Source organism: Canis aureus, chromosome X (assembly GCF_053574225.1).
Source record: "Canis aureus isolate CA01 chromosome X, VMU_Caureus_v.1.0, whole genome shotgun sequence".
Classification (NCBI taxonomy): domain Eukaryota; kingdom Metazoa; phylum Chordata; class Mammalia; order Carnivora; family Canidae; genus Canis; species Canis aureus.
Genome location: NC_135649.1, coordinates 93234574 through 93256235, shown reverse-complemented (window position 1 = coordinate 93256235; position 21662 = coordinate 93234574). Strand labels below are relative to the sequence as shown.

The window sequence follows — 21662 nt, the reverse complement described above, 5'->3', positions numbered from 1 at the left end:
CAAATCAAACATACCCTACAATTTGTAATTGCTGAATCCTTTTCTTGTCTGTATGAAGTCTATGGCATACTTCATGTTTTTGAAATTATTTTTTTAATTTATTAAAATTTATTATTATTAACTTTATTATTCATGGGAGACACGGAGAGAGAGAGAGGCAAAGACTTAGGCGGAGGGAGAAGCAGGCTTCCCGCATGTGGGACCCGATCCTGGGACTCCTGGGATCACGCCCTAGGCCGAAGGCAGCTGAGCCACCCAAGCATCCCAATGTTTTTTATATTAAATGAGGAAGCTCAGTAATGAGCAATCATTAGCACACAATGAATCTATCACTTACTTTACCAAAGTATTTGTGAGGCAGATGCTCTTGTGCTGATAAGAGCATAATAAAGTAACTTAAAATGAATAAAATTTCAGCTAGCATGTGATTTGGTCTTTTTATTTGTACAATGGAAAAAAAAATCTACACTGAAACTTTCCTGTAGTAGTGGAAGTGGGATTAGCAAATAGGCCAAAATATTCTCTGAAAATATAATTACTCATGCATTAATTTAGAACAAATAAGTACTTTTATTATATAAATACATTTATACAAATGAATTTGTATCATAAATATAGTAATTCTCTTGGTACCTCATTTTCTGAATTAAGATATGCTTGCTAATAATATATCTAAATAATTAATTATAGAAGATTATAACCATTTTGCTGCATTACTCAGTCTCTTCCAAATTTCTGATGTACTTTCATCTAATCATGAAATATTAAGGTGGAAATAAACCTAGTAGATGTCAGTTAATCAAATTATAGTCTATAGAGCCCTGGCATTCTTTTAAGGTGCTTTTGTTTATCTATAGGGGGGCTGTGGAAATCAATGGAAGCTTCTAGCTTCTTATCTTCAACCAGATCAACTCTAGGGTACTTTGCTTTATATTTGTATGTTGAAGATTCTGTCTTAAGTATTTTTCAGACACAGTACCCCCCCAAGCCAAAACATAAGATGTTTAAAAGCCACTGAATAAATCTTATTCCTTTAAGAATTTAAAGATTAAGAATTTATGTGCTAAAAAAAAAAAAAACCCTCTTTAAATTATCTGCCCAAAGGTCACACAATATAGGAATGGGAGCTAAAACTAAAAAACAGGATTTTTAACTCTCACCTTACCAGTTTTATACATATGTCTTTCTTTGCAATTAAGACATGGTAGAGGGGATCCCTGGGTGGCTCAGCGGTTGAGCATCTGCCTTCGGCCCAGGGTGTGATCCTGGAAACCCGGGCTCGAGTCCCACATCGGGCTCCCTGCATGGAACCTGCTTCTCCCTCTGCCTCTCTCTCTCTCTCTCTCTCTCTCTCTCTCATGAATAAATTTTTAAAAAATCTTTTTAAAAAAAGAGACATGGTAGATTGTTTCAGTAAAGCTCAAATGGATCACATCTACCTGTACACAGCTTTTATGTAGTCTCCTCTCCCTTGTTCACTCTGATCTTGGCCACATGACTTGGTTTGGCCAATGGTTTACTAAGGAATGTGAAAGTAGCAGACTTCCGATAACTATTTATACATTCGGATTCTCTTTTGCAGCTGGTAATTTTCATGTACTATATGAAACATATGTGGCTCATCTCATAGATTAGAGAGCTCCAGGACAAAATTCCTAATCGAGGTCCCAAACCAAGAGTGAGCCCAGCTAAGACCACAGAAAGTCGATAAGCTTTTCCAAATTAGGTCAGACCACAGAATCATAAGCAAATAGATGGTTGTTTCTTTAAATAACATTAGTTTTGCTGTAGTTTGTTTTTGCAGTGATGGCTGACACAAAGAGCAGTATTGACTTATTGTGCCAACCATGACCTTTCCTAGGATCTGAGTGCAGCATATTTTTATGGGTCATTTCAAAAAGTGTAGATCACACTGACTTCTTCTAGTAGCTGATGTTATCTAAAATTATGTATTCTTTCACTAGAGAGAGTCTGTCTTTATTTCCTTCCATAACTGTGATCTGGTGGATGAAATATATTTGGTTATCTTGAATCATAGAACCCTGGGAACTGCCACAGTTACCAGAATCATCTGTGAAGGAAAGGTAGTAGGGGAGCTACATCTGAGTAGAGTAGGGAAGGACAGGTCCAAATTGTCCCTAACATATGTGATATCAGGTCAAAAGTACAAATGGAAACCCGTATACCATATGTCTGAATTTTTTAGGTGGTAAATCAAACTAATATTTTTAAATAGAATGTATTCTGTTATCCCACTTTGACAAATATAACTTTATACCAACTTGTAAGACCAAGTTTGAATTTAGAATTTTTTTGACCACCTCAGAGTTTTGCACTAGAATATGATAGCACAGAATAGCTGGGCCCTCTCCAAGGGCCCACTCTATTTTCTCCCTTCCTTCAGCTTCAACAGTGTATGCCATAAGGGATCTCATGTACAAATTTGTGGATGCCTCAGCCCATAACTAATCTTGGTCTACATCTTCCCCTTGATAGTCACATCCTAGGTTTCAATTCTAGGAGCATTCCAACAGGAGACTGTCAAAGAGAAAAGTCCTATGCAAGCCCTGGAAATGGGATCCAATGCTTTGGATTGTGAATTATGGCAACACATGAACTGGGAGCATGGATGGAGCTGGGTTCCATGTGGGCCTGTCCCAATGGGCCCATGTACTCCTTGGATGTGCAAGGAGACAATGACTGAGGAGACTCAGAGGCCCTAGAAAGCCTGAGGCTCTGGACTGGAAGGTCTCCTTCCTGGGCTTAAAGGTGTGTGTTTGGTTGGGGATCCCCAGCAGCAAACTCTGAAACCAGGTCTCGAGAGCAAGTAGTTTGAGAGGCTATCTCAAGAACCATAGGTAGAAGTGTGAGAAAGTGAGAGACAGCAAGGAGAAGCCAATTCAGGGAGTGTTAACGAGCAGCTGCCACTGTTAAGAACTTGGGCTCAGGTGCACTGGAAATCCCTAGGAGTTCATGTAGAATTCACCTCACAATTATTCCTACCAAAGGTCAAAGACCCTGGGTTATTTTTCTACTGATTTAATATGTTATTTGTTGAGGACTACAAATGCAACCATTAACTGTCACTTCTGGCCTGGTACATAGGAGGACTGAATATTCTCCTATGCTCAGAGAAAGTCCTCAGAGAGAAAGTTGGTTTTCCATAAAGCCATTTGCCTGCATGGAGGATTTAAACGCCAAGGGGACCAGGCAGGACATGAATGGCATCTGCTACAATGCAGAATTGGATGCGACTTTGAGAAAACATGTCCCTGCAGGAGAATGATAGTTTGATAGCATAATGTGGCCAGTAATATTTCTAAATTTTTAAAAATCAAAATCATTTCTACTTCTGCCCATTTTATATTTAAGGGAATGTGGATACTGACTGTTGAATGCCTTAATCCAAGGACGCCTGGGTGGCTCAGTGGTTGAGCATCTGCCTTCAGCTCAGGGTGCGATCCCAGAGTCCTGGGATCAAGTCCTGCATCAGGCTCCCACATGGAGCCTGCTTCTCCCTCTGCCTATGTTTCTGTCTCTCTCTCTGTCTCTCATGAATAAATAAATAAAATTTTTTTAAAAATTTTTTAAAAAATGAATGGCTTAATACAGAAGCGACTTCTTGTTGATAATTTATGATAATATTCCTACTTATGTTTCTGGCACAAATCAATTAAATTACTTCAGATGTTTAAGAAAAGAAACAAATATTGTTTTACCAATGTACCTTCAGAAATAAAGCGATCATTTCTGTGAATTCCGTTATGATGGATTCCTGTTTGGACTGGTAAAGGAGAGAGGCTGGCACTGTGCAATCCTTAGGGTCTTTACTCATAAACATTTCATGAGTTGGAAAATGTACACTTAAGAACGTCCTTGGCTTTCACTTTCAGACTCATATCATTAGGAAGTGGATATTTTTAGGGAAAGGGAAATAGAGTATAACCTAAAGCTTTTGATAGAAGCTTTATACTGGGACTTGTGCATTTCAATCATTGTTTACTATTAAATGGCTAGTTATTCTTTATCTTTGATGAGAATAGTAATTACTCTTGAGTTGCTTAAATTTCCTGTTCTAAGCAGTTTAACTTTATTTAAATTACCTAATCTAAATATTTTCATTCCAGTCTGTTTGTGAAAGAGAACAATGAGGTTTCTTTATTTCTGTTAATAAAGCAACAAATTTGGATCGAATGTTTATCTCACCTGTTTTGTTCTCATGATGTTGCCACAACTCAAATAATTCTCTCAGAATGAAAACAATCAATGAATAACAGATGATAAAATGTGCCTGGAGTCCTTTTCGACAGGAAAAAATTTTATTCTAAAATTAAATCTGTACTTGAATAGGATGGAATAAAAATAACAACATTCTGACAGCCTTTGTTTTCTCTTTAGACTAGCTGATAATCTTGAACTTCAGTTAGATGTAGCATAGATTTCAAAAGTGGTCCATTGTCAGTGTGTTTTTATATGATGTATAACACTACCATCATATGTAGTGTATATGACATATAGCAGTATACAACATGCAACATGCTATATAATATGTAACTAATATGTCTTTATAACATATAACACCTAACATGTAACACATATATACACACATCCTCCATTTAATTTTAAATTGATTTAAAGCAATTAATGTTCTTGCAAAGTGACTGGTTTTCTTGGCATAAACCTCAGTGTATTTGACAACAGGTTTAGCATTTTTAACATTTGAGGTGTTAAATGTGAATGAATTAAAATTATAGCTAATTAATGTCAAATACTTGTCTGGTCTATTGGTTAATAAGCTTGATTTGTTTTCTTGGTTTCAGAGAACTTCCTCATATAGAATTAGACTTTGAACATTTTTTTAATCATTTGTTTTTTATCTATTGCTTAAACACTTTGCCATTAGCAGTGAAATTTGCATTATACTCTTATACTGCATTCTATTTTAGCATTGAGAGATTTTTATAACTATTTTCTCATTTCATGGACAATAAGAAAATGGTGACCTTCAGAAAAAAATTAGTGTTGCTTGGAAAGAAAAGACCAACATAGATAGCTGCCTACTGTAAGAATTGATATTAGCTATTGATTTAAGGTTAATGGTATAACAAGGTGATATGAGAAGTATTAATTGGGCATTCCTCTAACTGCTTCCCTTGGTTATTAACTAGGAAAAATTATTCCATCTGCTTGTCAAGCTGCAAATTATTTTGATTACTGTGGCAAGCAATAATGCTCACCAAATATATGTACCTGTCTCATTCTCAGCCCCCATTCAGTTAGATAGAGCCATGTGGTTGGTTCTGGCCAACTAAATGCACAGTTGGCCCTTGGACAATATAGGTGTTAGGAGCACCTATCCCTTACACAGTCAGAAATCCCTGTGTAACTTTTGACTCCTCCAAAATTTAACTAATAGCCTACTATTGACCAGAAGCTTTAACCAATAGCATTAACAGTTGACTAACACACATCTTGTATGCTATATGTATTATGTACTGTATTCTTACAATAAAGTAAGCTAGAGGAAAGAAAATATTAAGAAAATCCTAAGGAATGGGGATTCCTGGGTGGCTCAGTGGTTTAGCACTTGCCTTCAGCCCAGGGCGTGATCCTGGAGTCCCACATCGGGCTCCCTGTGTGGAGCCTGCCTCTCCCTCTGCCTGTCTCTCTCTCTCTCTCTCTCTCTCTCTCTCTCTCTGTGTCTTTCATGAATAAATAAATAAAATCTTAAAAAAAAAACCCTAAGGAAGAGAAAATGCATTTCTAGCACTGTACTGTGTTTATTGAAAAAAGTCCATGTATAAGTAGACTTGCGTGGTTCAAACCTGTGTTGTGCAAAGGTCATCAGTAATGTGTATTACTTTTAAGTTGAGCACTGAAAAGCCCTTGAGCAAACTTCTAGCCACTTTTCTTTCCCTGATCTGTCAACAAAGGAAGAGAGGTATCCTACTACCACCTGCAAGATAGTGGTATCTTTCACAACATGGATCCCTGAGTGACTTTATGGAGTAGACCTTCCCGTGACCTATGCAGGATATATTCTGTCATTGATAAACTTGCTGGTTATGCCCTAGTGATTTACTGGTAATGTGTAATTTCAGGATAAGCTAATCTTTTCTGGATTATATAATATAATTAAATGCATTAGTATTAAATATTGTTTTACTCCAAAATAAATTTTGGGATTTGTGCCATCATAAATGACCAAGATATTTTTTAAAATTTTTTAATAGTTGCAGATGGATCTGTTCTAGTTCCTCTACAATTTGTTCCTGTCAGTCCTGGACGGTACCCTTGTAAAATTTTGCTGACATCACAATATGATGTGCGTCTCTATTGCATTGAAGGTGTGGTAAATGAAGAACATCCAGAGGCCAGATTTGAATTTGAAACACCAGCATTTGAAGCCCTTACCCAGCATATTCCACTAGTAAGTGCAAACATTTTTTTGGTATTTTTCTTCATTCCCATCGCCACTGTCTCAATTAAAGTCCTCCAAACCTCTCGTCTTGAATGATTGCTATTTCTAATTGCATTATCTGCTGCCATTTGTTTCTCCACATTGAGGACAGAGCTTTATTCTTCAATATAAATGTTATCATGTTATGTACCTCACTAATCACTTCTACTGGATCTCTTTCCTTCAAAAATAAACTTCAACTTCCTTAACTTATCATCACATTCCTACTCAAAAGGAATTCTGGCTCTCACCAGGCAGCGTTATGATCTCTCCAATATCTGCTCCAAATTCAGGTGTGATCTTCACAATTAAGATGAGTTCATGGTTACTGAGAACAATTATTGACTGTAGCTTGGCTCTCAAAGTGACATACAGCATAGAAGAAGGTAATATGTTTGTAAGGAATGTTGGACTTTCTAGACTAGAAATTGGTTTTGTTTCTTTAATTATTAAGGATACAAAAAAAATCTGCTCAAAGAACAAAAATTTGTAATGATGAAATGTGTAAGCTTTGCTATCTGAACAATCTACCAGATAGATTGCCCATAATTAGAAGTAGAATGTGTAATTCTAAGACCATTTTATAATTTTTACAATAATTGATAAATCAAACAAATATCTCTTTAAATATTAAATAACCCATGGAACAACCTATTAGACGATGCTCCTATATGACAGTGAAAGCATAGTCATCCTTATGCTGTATGTTCACATTGTTGATAGTTGTTCTTAACAACCATAACTTTCAAAAGGTGATTCTTATGAAATGTAATTTAAAATACAATATATAATTTTATTAAAAATACCAAGAATTAATACATAATTCAGCTTCATCAATATCACCCTTCTGATATTTCTCTATATTTTTTCATGCTTTAGAATAACAAAACAAAGAATGAATGGAAATGTCAAGTTACTATAGAAGGAGAATGGTTTTATGGACCTCCTGTTTTATATGTTGGACCAGGTGAAACTGTGCAATATCCTCTTACATTCAAACCCATTTTTGAATGTGAGATTATGGTATGAACTCATTATTTTTTTCCTACTATTAATTTGTCAATAAACTGATGTATGATATTAACATTTATAATTTATAAGCCTTTTTGCATAAAAGTTATATACTATATGCTTTGATCTTTAATATTTACTCTGCTTCAAACTTTAATAAATCTTTTAACTTAAGGGATAAAATTTCTGAAATTCACAATGCCATTGGCTGCCAGTACCTATGTCTAGATTATCTTTACATAACACATTTAACAAAGTAAAATCATTGTTCCTTTGTTTTTATTCATTAAGGTAGTTGGTACTTCAGAGAATATTTCCTTAAGACATATTTCTTTGACAAGGACATAAAAATGCATATAATTGCTATGTATGAGAATGCCTATATAAACTCTCATTCTCTCATTTATAGAATATAAAGAGAAATATAGAGCTTTTTACAGGATATTCATCTTTATTCTTTCAGTAGAAGTATTTATACATAAACTAGAAAAGTCAGTGATTGACACCTCCTTGAAAGCTCATTTCATTAATCAGATTCAAAGTTAATAGGATAGCAGAGATTGTTTGACATCCAACTGTGACTCCTATAGAGCTGAAATTTGGCTGATTTTTCATAGGGCAGACTTATTCTACAAAATGAAGTAGATGGTATGGAGCATGTCTTTGACATAAAAGGGATTGGAAAAAGACCCCTGGCCTTGGAACACATCACTATAAACTGTCAAGTAGGGAACATAACAAATAAGTCCATAATGGTGCCCAATTATACAAAGACCATCCAAACATTTAAGGTAAGATTGTTTTCTTTTTTAAGGATGAAAGTGTTTTCAGAAGGGCTATTGAATTATACGGAATTTTAAAAACATTTAATTTTACATAACTGGGTGAAGTGTCACATAAGGAAATGTTTAAAACTCTATTTTTTGTTAGGCCAACAGCTATTAGATTTCATTTCAATTGTAAAGAAGAAATAGCACCAAACAAGTTTTGTACCTAAGTATTACTACATAATCATAAAGCACATTGAAATCTACTTATTCGAATCATGTATTTTTACCTGGAGAAATTATATATGATAATAAAAGGTATTTTCCAAAATATTTTTGACAGATCTTAAAATTTTTTAATTTATTTATTCATGAGAGACTCAGAAAAAGAGGCAGAAACAGAAGCAGGCTCCCTGTGGGGAACCGGATGTGGGACTCGATCCCAGGACACTGGGGATCTCACCCTGAGCCTGCTCAACCGCTGAGCCACCCAGGCATCCCAGCTCTTAAAATTTTAATGTGAAATCTGTAGATCCAAGTTTTAAAAGTGTATCTTGTCATTTATCAGGGTGAATAATAGTTGGAATGTGAAGAAGTGCATAATTATTTACATCCTTTTTTTTTTTTTTGAAGTTTTACATTTGGCTTCCCTCACCTGATTCAAACCAATCCCAAAATAATTTTTCCCACTCCCTGCTCCCACATTTATCAATAAATTGTTGTTTGTCTAATAGAATCCTTGAAAGAAGCTTCACATATCTATTCATCATAGGTGCCTGGGTTTCAGAGGGTACTGCAGAAGTTTGGAAATTTTCCAAGTTTGCGCTCTGATTTTTGTTTGTAATCCTGAAAAAAAATATGTGCTTTGGTTTTCTTCTCTCCTTACTGGATGGCAAATGAAGTGAATATTAAGAATGAAAATCTCATCTTGTCACTCCTCTGCTGAAATTTGTCAGTATCGCTTCTTGCCGAGGGGATAGAATCCATACTCCCTGAATGGGCTTTCACTGTCCTTTAAAAGCTCATCTGCTCATTTTCATCTGTTGCCACTCTTGGCTCCAGCAGCACTCAGCCCTTTGTAAACAGTATTTCCTTTTGTTCCCATCAAGAAATCTCTACCCAACTCCCTTTCTACCATTTATCTGGGATTATTTTACTCCTTTTAATTCTTTAGGGTAAGTCTTAGATGCCACTTTTCCAAGAATGATAGTCAACAGTATTTTCAAAAAAATTTTTGAACAGCTTTTAACATTTATGGATTATAGAATTAGGGAGTATGCCTTTCATATGCTTACACAACATTTTTTTTACCTGTTCCACCATCAAACATACTATATCATATTGCTATTACCTTTTTATTGTTCTCCACCAGATTATAAACTGAGAAAAGGGGCATGCCTCTCCTATCTACATTTTAAACATAAATTATAGTATCGATCACATAATAGTTTTTCCAGGAAGATTTTCCATACTTTTTATATTTAAAGAGCTCCAACAATTATGAAAGAACACACATGTATTTAAGAAACATTTGTTCCTAGAGATACTGTCAAAAGACACAGTAGCGCCTTTCTCAGTTTAAAATTTACCATTGTTTTTAATCAACACAGAATAATGAGCATTACAAATTTGCCCTCTCATTTCATTCATAATTTTTTAAATATTTTATTTATTTACTTATGAGAGACACAGAGAGAGAGAGAGAGGCAGAGACACAGGCAGAAGAAGCAGGCTCCATGCAGGGAGCCCGAAGCGGGACTCAATTCCAGGTCTCCAGGATCATGCCCTGGACTGAAGGCGGCGCTAAACCACTGAGCCACCCAGGCTGCCCCATAATTTAGTACATAATACAAGTTTATTGCTTGTATTTCAATAGAAATTCTCTTGAGGAACAACTGAGGTAGCAACAAGGAGAAAGGCTGGGCTGAGAATCGTTGCTTTATACTTCCAGCTTTCATCATACTCTTTGGTACCACTAAAGTGCTTTTGATTCTCCATCTTCATTCCTTCAGTGAAATGAAGTTGACCTCAGTGCACTCAAGACTGATTCACAGGGACGCCTGGGTGGCTCAGGGGTTGAGCATCTGCCTTCAGCCCAGAGTGTGATCCTGGAGTCCCAGAATCGAGTCCCACATTGGGCTCCCTGCATGGAGCCTGCTTCTCCCTCTGCCTGTGTCTCTGCCTCTCTCTCTCTGTGTCTCTCATGAATAAATAAATAAAATATTTTAAAAGACTGATTCACACTCTTATCCTCTGCTCTTTCTGTCTCTTTCAGTATCTTCCTCTTTGTGGGATTATTTCCCTTACTATGAATATTCTCAAATGTTTCCATTATCAGAGAAAACATGTCTGTATGTTACTTATCCTTCAACTATTATCATCTTTATTGTCCACGATTGCTAAACTTTTTTAAAAAGTGGTGATTACATGATCACTTCTTAATTTGTGGTGGATAATTTATAGCTCTATTGTTTTTCACAGCTGTGCTATGAAACTGCTGCCACAGGGAAAAAAAAAAAAGAAAGAAACTGCTGCCACAGAAATCGCTCTGGACTTTGGGTCAAGAAAAATCACTTATGGACACCTGGGTGGCTCACTTGGTTAAGCGTCTACCTTTGGCTCAGGTCATGATCTCAAGGTCCTGGGATCGAGCCCCACATCGGGCTCCCTGCTCTGTGGGGAGCCTGCTTCTCCCTTTCCCTCTGCTTGTGTTCTCTTTTGCTCTCTCTCAAGTAAATAAATAAAATCTTAAAAAAAAAAGAAGAAAATAAAAATCACTTTTTCTGCCAACAGATCTGCCTCAAAACTCATGTAGTGTTTGACAGTGTCAGTCTGCCTTCTCAATACTCTCCACCTTTTATTTTATATCATTCTGTATTCTTCATTTCCCTGCCATTTCTTGATTATTACTTATCTGGTTCCTTTATTCCTCTAACCTTCTGATGTCTTTTCAAGTTTCCATCTTCCAAAGTATTCTTATGTTTTTACATCTCACCTGGCAATTTCTTGGCTCTAAACTGTCATCAAAGTACAAATACCAAATCTACACTTTTACTCAAGACATATGTGTTATCTCTGTCCCTCATTCTCAACTGCTTGCTGTGCACCTGCACTTTGACAGTCTGCTAACAACGCAAACTCAGTATATTCTTTTCATATCTTTATTCTATTTTTCATTGCTGTAGGGTTTTGGTTTTGGGTTTTTTTTTGTTTGGTTGTTTTTTTTAGAGAGAAAGAGAAAGTGTGAGAGAATAGGAAGAGAGAGAAAATCTTAAGAAGGCTGCACGCCCAGCACAGAGCCCACACGGAGGTTGATCTCATGACCCCAAGATCATGACTGAGCTGAAATCAAGTGTCCAATACTTAACCGGCTGAGCTACCCAGGTGCCCCAGCTAGTAGTCATTTTTATACCTTTTTAAATAGCCTTTTAAGTTATATTTCATCTTACTGCTGCAAGAATAGTTTTCAGTAGCAGGTTGAGACTTCCTTAATATGAAAGAGAAAATAAAAAATCAGAGAACACAATTGAGACACAGGTAAAATGCTGTGGCATTTTATCCAAGTGATCAAGTAGTAGAAAATAGTTATGCAATATGGAAAACAGCAGATATGGGACTTCCAGAATGGTAGAGCAAGGAGTTGCATACATCTGTTCCTCCTCAAAAGCAATAAAACCCTGGCAAAAAACTGTCAATGTGAACATTTTCAGACCTTGAATTAAACAAAAACTTAGAACAATCTGAAGAGTGTTTACTCAAGAAAAACTTGGGGGACCAAAATCAAGAGTCAGATGCTTAACCCACCGAGCTATCAGGCACCCCCAAAACGTACAGACTTTGAGTAGTCAGTTCCCCAGCAAGGATATGCACGTGATCAATAAGCACGTGAAAAGATACTCAGCATATTAGCCATTAGAAAAATGCAAATCAGAATCACAATCAGATACCACTTCACACTTAACTAGGATGGCTATAAGCAAAATGACAGTAAAAACTTGGAGGGAAGATGTAGAGAAATAGGAGCCATTATGCCTTGTTGGTAGAAAAGAAAATAGTACAGTCACTTTGAAACACAGATTTGGAAAGCAGTAACTTTAAAGGTTAAACATTGAGTTACCATCTGCTCCAGTAGTTCCACTCCTAGATACATACACATCCATAAGAAATGAACATCTATGTCCACTTCAAAGCTCACACATGTTTTTATAGCAATATTTTTCATAATAGACCAAAGTGGAAACAACCCAAATTACCATCAGCTTATACATGGATACACAAAATGTGGCATATCGTGACAATTTAGTATCATGAAAAGAAATGATGTACTGATATATACCACAATACAGATGAACCTTGAAAACATGATGCTAAGTGAAAAAAAAAGCTAGTCACAAATGACCACATGTTATGATTTCTTTCCTACAAATTGTTCAGAAGAGGCAAGTCTGTAGACCCAAAGTAGATTAGTGTTTTCCTAGACAGTGGGGGGTAGTAAAATGTACCATTCAGTGACCTGAAAGTTGGATTCAATCAGAGTTATGGTCGAATGCTGCTTAAATATACTTTATTTGCTGTATTAATATTGATGTAGAATGCATTGAAATGGTTCATCTTTTGTACATCGAAAAGCATAAAGAAAATTATGCATGGCCTATAAAAGATATTCAGGATATCTAAGCATCAGTGATCTTGTTACAAGTAGCAACAGAAAATAAGCATTGTTCTTTTCATAAGAATCATTTTTTGTCCTATTTTTTCAGAAGTTTCTCCTCTGATCTTTCTTTTACTGTATATAGTGTTTTTCTGGTTTGCTTTTCATTTAAAGGTGAACAGTTTTATTATTTTTTTTATTTTTTTAAGGTGAACAGTTTTAATGGAAGTATTTACATTTTCATTTTTTTCTATGCTTTAACTTGTTACATAAATTTCATGTAAATATTGGCATTATGTAATTCTTTGAAATCTCTTTTCTAGGTAACTTCAGATCTTCCAATAGTGTGGGGAAATCCAAACATCACCATAGACCCTGATAATGCAGTTCCATATATTCTCCATGTATCCCCTTGGAAACGTGGTGTATTCACAGGTAACAAAACCATTAGTGAAATATTATTCTAGGATAGATACACAATGAGAAGGAATTTAAAAATATAGCTTACATTTTCCCTTTCTAATAAATGACTCAGAGGGACATTTAGTTTTCTACTTTGGTCATTAGCTTTCTGAATAATCTGAACTTTGGGACATACATTTTATGTCTAGTGCTATACATTCTTAGCCATTTATTTGAACGTATGTGTTGGACAAATTTCTAGAAGTAGAAATATCTAGTTAAGGGTATTTACACTTAAAATTGTGGTAAATACTTTAAAATACTTATACCAATTTATGAGCCAGACAACATCTCATGAGAATGTCTGTTTATGGGAATAGGTAGTGTAAAAACAAGCATATGCACTGAATTGATACATGAAAAAATAGGTTACAGTCTTTAGTGTGTGAAGTTTCCTTCCTTGTCTCTAATAAAGTATTCATTTATAAAAATTGCCCTGATGGTCCCAGAACAGAATTGCCTGCATGGGAATAGTGCTGAGGGGTGTTTCTATAAACTTTTGAAGGGAAGGTACTTGAGAAGTGTAGAAGAGTAATAGAGAAGAACTAAGGGACTATGATTTATCAAAGGAATAAGTTGTCTTCTTCGGGAGAGAATCAAATGCCCTGTTGGATCCTTCTGAGGAAATCATTATAATGTAGGTAAATGGATATAATTTAGAAGTGTGAGGCAGCCCGGGTGGCTCAGTGGTTTAGCCCCGCCTTCAGCTCAGTGGAGACCCAGGATCGAGTCCCACGTCAGGCTCCCTGCGTGGAACCTGCTTCTCCCTCTGCCTGTGTTTCTGCCCCCCACCTCTATCTATCTATCTCTCATTAATAAATAAATAAAATCTTAAAAAAAAAGAAGCAGTGTGGTTAGTATACACCTAGTAGCAATCTTGTGCTACATGGAAAACTAGTGTCTCAACCCTGTTTGCCTCAACAAAGAATGTTTTAGGAGAGGGTTCATACTTAGCGTAGAAGGGTCTATACACAAGCATATTAATAGCCAATGCTATTAATAAGCAGAAGGGAAACTTCAGAATGGCAAACATAGTGATCCATTCAATACCTCAGTAACAATGTACTGTACAGCAAGAGCCAACTTGCCCACCCCCACTGTCTCCTAGCAGGCTTGAACTCACATATCACCAGTCATAGTTACTAGCATCTTCCAAAATCTTCTCATCATTTTTCAGACATTTGGCTTTTCAAAACCAATTAATAATTCGTGTGATAGGCAGATTTTGAGCTACAGTGAACCTATTCCTAGCATTTCAATAAAGTAGCACATTATGTCATTTTTTATGTAATTCAGAAGATTTTTTGAAAATGTTTTATTTATTTATTCATGAGAAACACAGAGAAAGAGGCAGAGACAAAGAGGGAGAAGCAGGATCCTCACAGGGAGCCTGATGTGGGACTTGATCCCCTGACCCGGGATCTCACCCTGAGCCTCAGGCAGATGCCCAACTGCTGAGCCACCCAAGTGTCCCAATTCAGAAGATGTGAATTGATTTTAAGAAATATAAATTTCACTTCTCATTTTAATAAACAAATGACAGTGAAATATAAATTTCACTTCTCATTTTAATAATCAAATGACAAATCTGGTAGATTTCCCTTAGTTTTGGCATGGTAACTAGTCTTTTGTAAAGGACAGTAAATCATTCAGATTTGCCATTATTTTTGATAAACATATGAAATCTGTTTCCTGTTCTACAAAAGGCAAAGAGTTCTGCTATGTATGAGAAGGAATTTGAGGAACCTCACTGCACAACATTGTTGTATTAGAAATATTTATGACTCCCTTACAGAAACAAAACCCCTTACCTGTGAATCAAACTCTCAAAGTTATGGAAATGGAGCTAAGAATAGTTAAGTAATCATATTTAACATGTATTTCCTTTGTATAGTCATTTTTGTTAGTTTTGGCAGCCTTTCTGAGACCATAAAATTTCAGTACATATTTTCACTGAACAGATATGGACTCATTTCATATGCTGGTTTGAAGGACTTTAGAAGGAATTTAGCAGAGTTAAAGGCAACTCCAGGTATACTGTTGAGGATGAATTAGTAAATGTTGCTGGCTACACAAGAGGCTTTGCTGGCTTCATAATTTTGAAAAATATTTGCAAGACACTATCATGATTGCTCTTTCCAGGGCAGTCCCTTAGAGGGGAATTAATGTTGATATGATTTGGAGAAGGTGAGCCTGGAAAGAAGGGCAAGTCTATTTTTATTGATATTATTGTTAGAAAACGTCTACAATATTTGAAGCAGTGTAAATGTAGTTGTTTCTGAACAGCTGTTAATCTAACATGATTAAAAAACCAGACTATAAAATTTTCATATGTATATGAGAATATTCCTATTTGTACTGGTTAAAGAAATGTATCCATGTGCATGTATGTATCAGCAGTCTTTTAAAAAAATTTGTGTTCCTTTTCAGTTTGTTCTTAATGATATAACAATTATTTACAAAAGGCCTATAACTTGGGAAGCCTCTATAAGTATAGTAGTTGTGAACAAAGCTGACATCCAACCAATTATGATCTGTTTGTTAAAATATTATAACAGATGCTTTTCCTTATGTATTGGCAAATACTCAATTAATTCAGCTCCACTATAAGAAAACCCTTGCCATGATAACCACCACAGCCCCTCCCTCAGGCGCCTCAAGACTTCTCAGCAAGCCAGCAGCAACTAAAGGGTTAAAATATGACTCATTGAGGTGCCCCAGGACTTTGATTTGGTGTCCTTTCTCATTGGCCAGACTAGAATATAAGTTTGTTAATTATATCAAATATTAGCCATGGGTACAAAGATGAGTAGCATGGCTCCTGCCTCCTAGGAATTCATATCTGTTGGTGGAAATATATATCCATAAATCATCTCAGTACGAGGTACACTCTGATATACCAAAAGCTTAAAACATGGGACTGGAGAGCATAGTAGCAGGAAATATTAACCCTAACACTGGGGATATGAGAAGTCTTTTTAGGGGATAATGGGTTTGATTTGGACTTCAAAGGATAAGCTGGAAAAAAAAAGGATAAGCTGGGATTTCTTAGCCAATATGGTGGAGAGGGCATTACAGCAGAGGAAACAACCTTATTGAAAACACAGAGAAGATACTTCATGTCAGTAATGAGTAGAAAAGTGTGTCTGTAGTGTGTGTGGTAGGAAAATGCCAGCTTACATGCAGTTACAAATACAGACAGACTTTGGCGGACAGAATTTTGTTTTACTTCTTACTACAGTGGGAGCCATTGAGGATGTCTGAGGGGCATAAGTCAACAGAGTTTTAGAAAGAAAAATCTAAAGGTAAACTACAAAACAGATAGGAGGGACAAGAGAGGGCAGTTGGATCTGAGAGATCCTTTCAAAGCCTTTGGTAATGTTCTAGTTTATCAGTTCTCAATATTTGTGCTTCTTGTCTTAAAAGCAGACCTTGAGAAAAGAGTTTAATTGCAAGTGGCTTAGATGAGAGTTGATCACAGGAAGCACTCTGAGGGAATGGGAAGGTAAGATGCTATAAGGACAACGTCAACACAAAGTAGGCTAGATATCGCACTACTGGTGAGACATGGGGAAGCTCACTGGGAACCTTCAGGGAATGTTGTCATGCCAAAGGACAAGCAAATTGTGGTAATCATCCACTAACTCCAATCCCTCATTGGCTAAGGTTTGCTCTTAGGGCAGATTCCCATGGCAATGCATCAATCCCTACTCAAAAAGTTATAGGAAACCAATGCTGTGTTTGGAAACTGTCTGCAGAGGGGACTTTTGTGGGACACCAAGAGCACATACTACAGTGGGTATCATGTCATACTGATTGGTAGGTAGCAATTTTGAAAAATGGATGGATTTGGAATTTTTGGAGCAACCTGCAGTGAGCTACGATCATGTTTCAAGTGTGTGCTATGGAGGCTTGAATTTGAATGCCTCTTTGGCCATGGAACAAAGAATGAAGATTGATCATTTTAAATGAAAGTTAAGGGTAGGGGCACCTGGGTGGCTCAGGCAGTTGAGTGTCCAACTCTTGATTTCAGCTCAGGTCATGATCTCAGTGTCGCTAGACTGAGCCCCCTGTGGGGCTCCATGCTCAGTGAGGAGTGTGCTTGAGATTCTCTTTCTCCTTTCCCTCTGCAGCGACCCCAACCCCCCACTCCCTGCCCCCGGCTTGCGCATCAGTGCATGGGCTCTCTCTCTCTCTCTCTCTCTCTCAAATAAATGAATCTTTAAAACAAAAGAAAGAAAAAAGTTAATGGCAGCTGAACTAGACCAGTGATAGTGGATTAAACAACAGAGGAAGAGTTTTCAAAGAAATAAAAATGGGAAATGATGTGCTAACAACTTGGGTTTTCAGCAATTCAAACTCTGAGATGGGAGATTAGCTGGACATTTATTAGGGGATGTATTATGATAAACACTTGTGAAAGGAAAGGTAAGAAGGTATGTTGACCAGGAAGACAAAGAAATTAGGCTTCTAGACAGGTCCAGTGAAGGCTTTTAGTCAATTCATTGGGGTCTCTTAAGCTAGGATGGCCTTTGGAATTGTCCGAAGTTAGGAGAAGGGGACTGGACCTTTATGCTGCTGTGTTAATAAGTAATTGAAAGTGGACTACATGCGGAAGTGGGTTTGACCCTGGATAAGGCATTTTTTTCAAGCTAAGGCAATGCCCAAAGAAGGCTGGCATCATTTGTGTCTTCCAGTGTCATACCCTGCAGCTACAGGAATAAGTCCTTCATTCCTGATGAGGAATGTGATTGATGCTGGGCTGTATAGGGTCCACCACAGTTCCATCTGATGAAAATTGGATATGGAGAGATAAGGGAGAAAGGAGAGTCAAATGTATTTCTGATAGTAAGCAACACTAAGGAAGGTGATATAATTAACTGAGAAGTCTGTCAACTATACTTCCTTTAAAAATTTTTTTATTAAAAATTTCAAACATTCACCATGTTCAAGTGGGATTTATTCCCAGTATACAAGTGTGGTTCAGTTTTCACAAATCTATCAACTTGATACTTCACATTAGTAAGAGAAAGGATAAAAACCAATTATCATTTCAATAGATGCAGAAAAAGCATTTGACAAAGTACAACATCCATTCATGATAAAAACCCTCAACAAAGTAGGTTTAGAGAGAACATACCTCAACATAATAAAGGCCTTATATGAAAAACCCACAGCTAACATCATACTTAATTGGGAAAAACAGAGCTTTTCCACTAAGGTCAGGAATAAGACAAGGATGTCTACTCACCCCTTTTATTCAACATAGTGCTGAAACTCCAAGCCACAGCAATCAGACAACAAAAAGAAATAAAAGGCATCCAATCACTAAGGAAGAAATAAAACTCTACTATTCACAGATGACATGATATTCAATGTAGGAAACCTGAAATACTTCACCAAAAAAAACTACTAGAACTGATAAACGAATTCATTAAAGTTGCAGAATACAGGATCAACATATAGAAATTTGTTGGATTTCTATATATCAATAATGAAGCAGCAGAAAGAGAAATTAAGAAAACAATCCAATTTACAATTGCACCAAAAATAGTAAAGTATCTAAGAATAAACTTAACCAAAGAGGTGCAAAAACTGTACTCTGAAAACTATCAAACACTGATGAAAGAAATTGAAAATGACACGAGGAAATGAAAAGACATTTCATGCTCATGAATCGGAAGAACAAATATTGTTAAAATGTCTATTCTACCCAAAGCAATCCACACGCTTAATGCAATTCCTATCAAAATACCAGCAGCATTTTTCATAGAACTGAAAACAGACCCCGAATAGCTAAAGCATTCTTGAAAAAGAAAAACAAAACTGAAGAGCATCTGCGTGGCTCAGTGGTTGAGTGTCCGCCTTCGGCTCAGGTTGTGATCCCAGGGTCCTGGGATGGAGTCCCACATCAGGCTCCTCGTGAGGAGCCTGCTTCTCTCCCTCTGCCTATGTCTCTGCCTCTCTCTGTCTTTCATGAATACATAAATAAAATATTAGAAAAAAAAAAAACTGGGGGCAGCCCGGTGGCTCAGCGGTGTAGCACCACCTTCAGCCCAGGGTGTGATCCTGGAGACCCGGGATCGAGTCCCACGTCAGGCTCCCTGCATGGAGCCTGCTTCTCCCTCTGCCTGTGTCTCTACCTCTCTCTCTCCTTCTCTCTCTCTTTCTCTCTCTCTCGTCTCTCATGAATAAACAAATAAAATCTTAAAAAAAACTGGAGGTATCACAATACCAGACTTCAAGTTATACTACAAAGCTGTAGTAATTTTTTTTCTTAAGTAGTCCTTACACCCAACATGGAGCCCAGTGCAGCACTTGAACTCACAACCCAGAGATCAAGACCTGAGCTGAGATCGAGAGTCAGATGCTTAACCAACTGAACCACCCAGACACCCCATAAGCTGTAGTAATTAAAACAGGATGGTACTGGAACAAAGATAGACACATAGATCAGTAGAACAGAATAGAAAATCCATAAATAAACCCCCAATTCTATGGTTAATTAATCTTCAACAAAGGAGGCAAGAATATATAATGGGAAAAAGTCTCCTCAAAAAATGGTGCCAAGAAGACTAGACAGCTACATGCAAATGAATGAAACTGGACCACGTCCTTATGCCATTAACAAAAATAAATTCAAAGTGGATTAAATACTTAAAAGACCCAAAACCACAAAAATTCTAGAAGAGAGCACAGGCAGTAATTTCTCTAATATCAGCCATAACAACATTTTCCTAGATATGTCTCCTGAAGCAAGAGAAATAGCAAAAGTAAAATATTAGTACTACATCAAAATTAGAAGTTTCTGCATAGCAAAGAAAACAATCAACAGGACTATCAAAACTATACTGGAATTAAACTAGAACGGATGTCACCTCATACCTGTCAAAATGCCTAAAATAAAAAACACAAGAAACAACAAGTGTTGGCGAGGATGTGGGAATGCAAACTGGTGCAGCCACTGTGGAAAACAGTATGGAGTTTCCTCAAAAAGTTAAAAATAGAGCTACCCTATGATCCAGTAATGGCACTACTGGGTGTTTACCCAAGCAATAGAAAAACATTAATTCAAAGGGACACATGCACCTTTATGTTTATAGCAGCATTATTTATAATAGCCAAATCATGGACACAGTCCAAGTGTCCATCGACAAAGGAATGGAGAAGTGAGATAGATAGATATATAACAGAATATTATTCAGGCATAAAGATAGAGTGAAATCTTACCATTTGCAATGACATGGATGGAGCTAGAGATTATAATGCTAAGTTAAATAAATCAGAAAAAGACAAATACCATATGATTTCACTCGTATGTGGAATTTGAAAAACAAACCAAATGAGCAAAGGGGGGATAAAAGAGAGAGAGAAAGAAGTCAAACCAAGAAATAGACTCTTAACTATAGTGGACAAATTGATGGTTACAAGAAGGGAGGTTGGTGCGGGAGAATGAGTGATACAGATGAAGGGAATTAAAAAGTACAATTATGATGAGTAGTGAGTAATGTATAGAATTGTTGAAACACCATATTGTACCTAAAACTAATAGAACACTGCTTGTTAACTGCACTGGAATTAAAATAAAACCTTAATATAAAAAACTGACAAAAGCTAAAAAAATTATTAAAAATTAAATTTAGAAATTGAAGCGAGCAGGAAGGGAGGCCTGTAGGTGCTGGGGTGGCTCAATTGGTTAACTGACTCTTGATTTTGGCTCAGTTCATAATCTCAGGGTTATGGAATCGAGCCTCAAGTCAGACTCCCCTCTCAGCAGGGAGTCTGCTTGACCCTTTCCTTCTGCTCTTCCCCTGCTTGCATGCTCTCTTTCTCTCAAATAAATAAATAATCTTTTTTTTTAAAAAAAAAAAAAAAAAGAGGGAAAGCCTAGTTTTATCTTGATTTGAAAATTATCTTTTTATGCCAACTAATTTCAAAAAAAATTGGAAAAATACTGAATCGGTCAACCTAGAAATGAAAGCATGTGATCTTAGAGGAAAACAGACAGACACAGACAAAACCCAGCAAACAAAACTACTGTGTAAGAAGGCGTGACAGAAATCCTGTGTTAATGACTGAATGCATGAAAACATGATGACTTAACTCTCTCCCTAATGCCCAGATAGTGACCTCATTGGTCTGGATCAATATTAGAATGCAAAAAGCTAATATTACTGTCCCATTATTACAGGATTACTATGTAGCAAAATATAGAGATATAGTAATAAGTTGTTTCTATTTGTAGTTGTGAAATAGATAACTAAATTTCCATTTGTCTCAGGTAGAGGCTTGAGTTTTTATACAAGACTAA

General features: G+C 36.6%; 1 protein-coding gene across 5 annotated transcripts in view; it reads left to right on the top strand.

The window, feature by feature from the left end:
* CFAP47 (cilia and flagella associated protein 47) overlaps nt 1-21662 on the top strand; it is a 513403-nt gene that overhangs the window by 307090 nt on the left and 184651 nt on the right. For all 5 annotated transcript variants that reach the window (XR_013374394.1, XR_013374395.1, XM_077887395.1 and 2 more), the window contains 4 exons: nt 6234-6430; nt 7340-7483; nt 8089-8262; nt 13213-13324. Coding sequence is in view for 3 of the 5 variants with exons in the window: in XM_077887395.1 (XP_077743521.1) it covers nt 6234-6430; nt 7340-7483; nt 8089-8262; nt 13213-13324 (627 nt within the window). In the remaining 2 variants the exon portion in view is untranslated. The remainder of the gene's footprint in view (nt 1-6233; nt 6431-7339; nt 7484-8088; nt 8263-13212; nt 13325-21662) is intronic.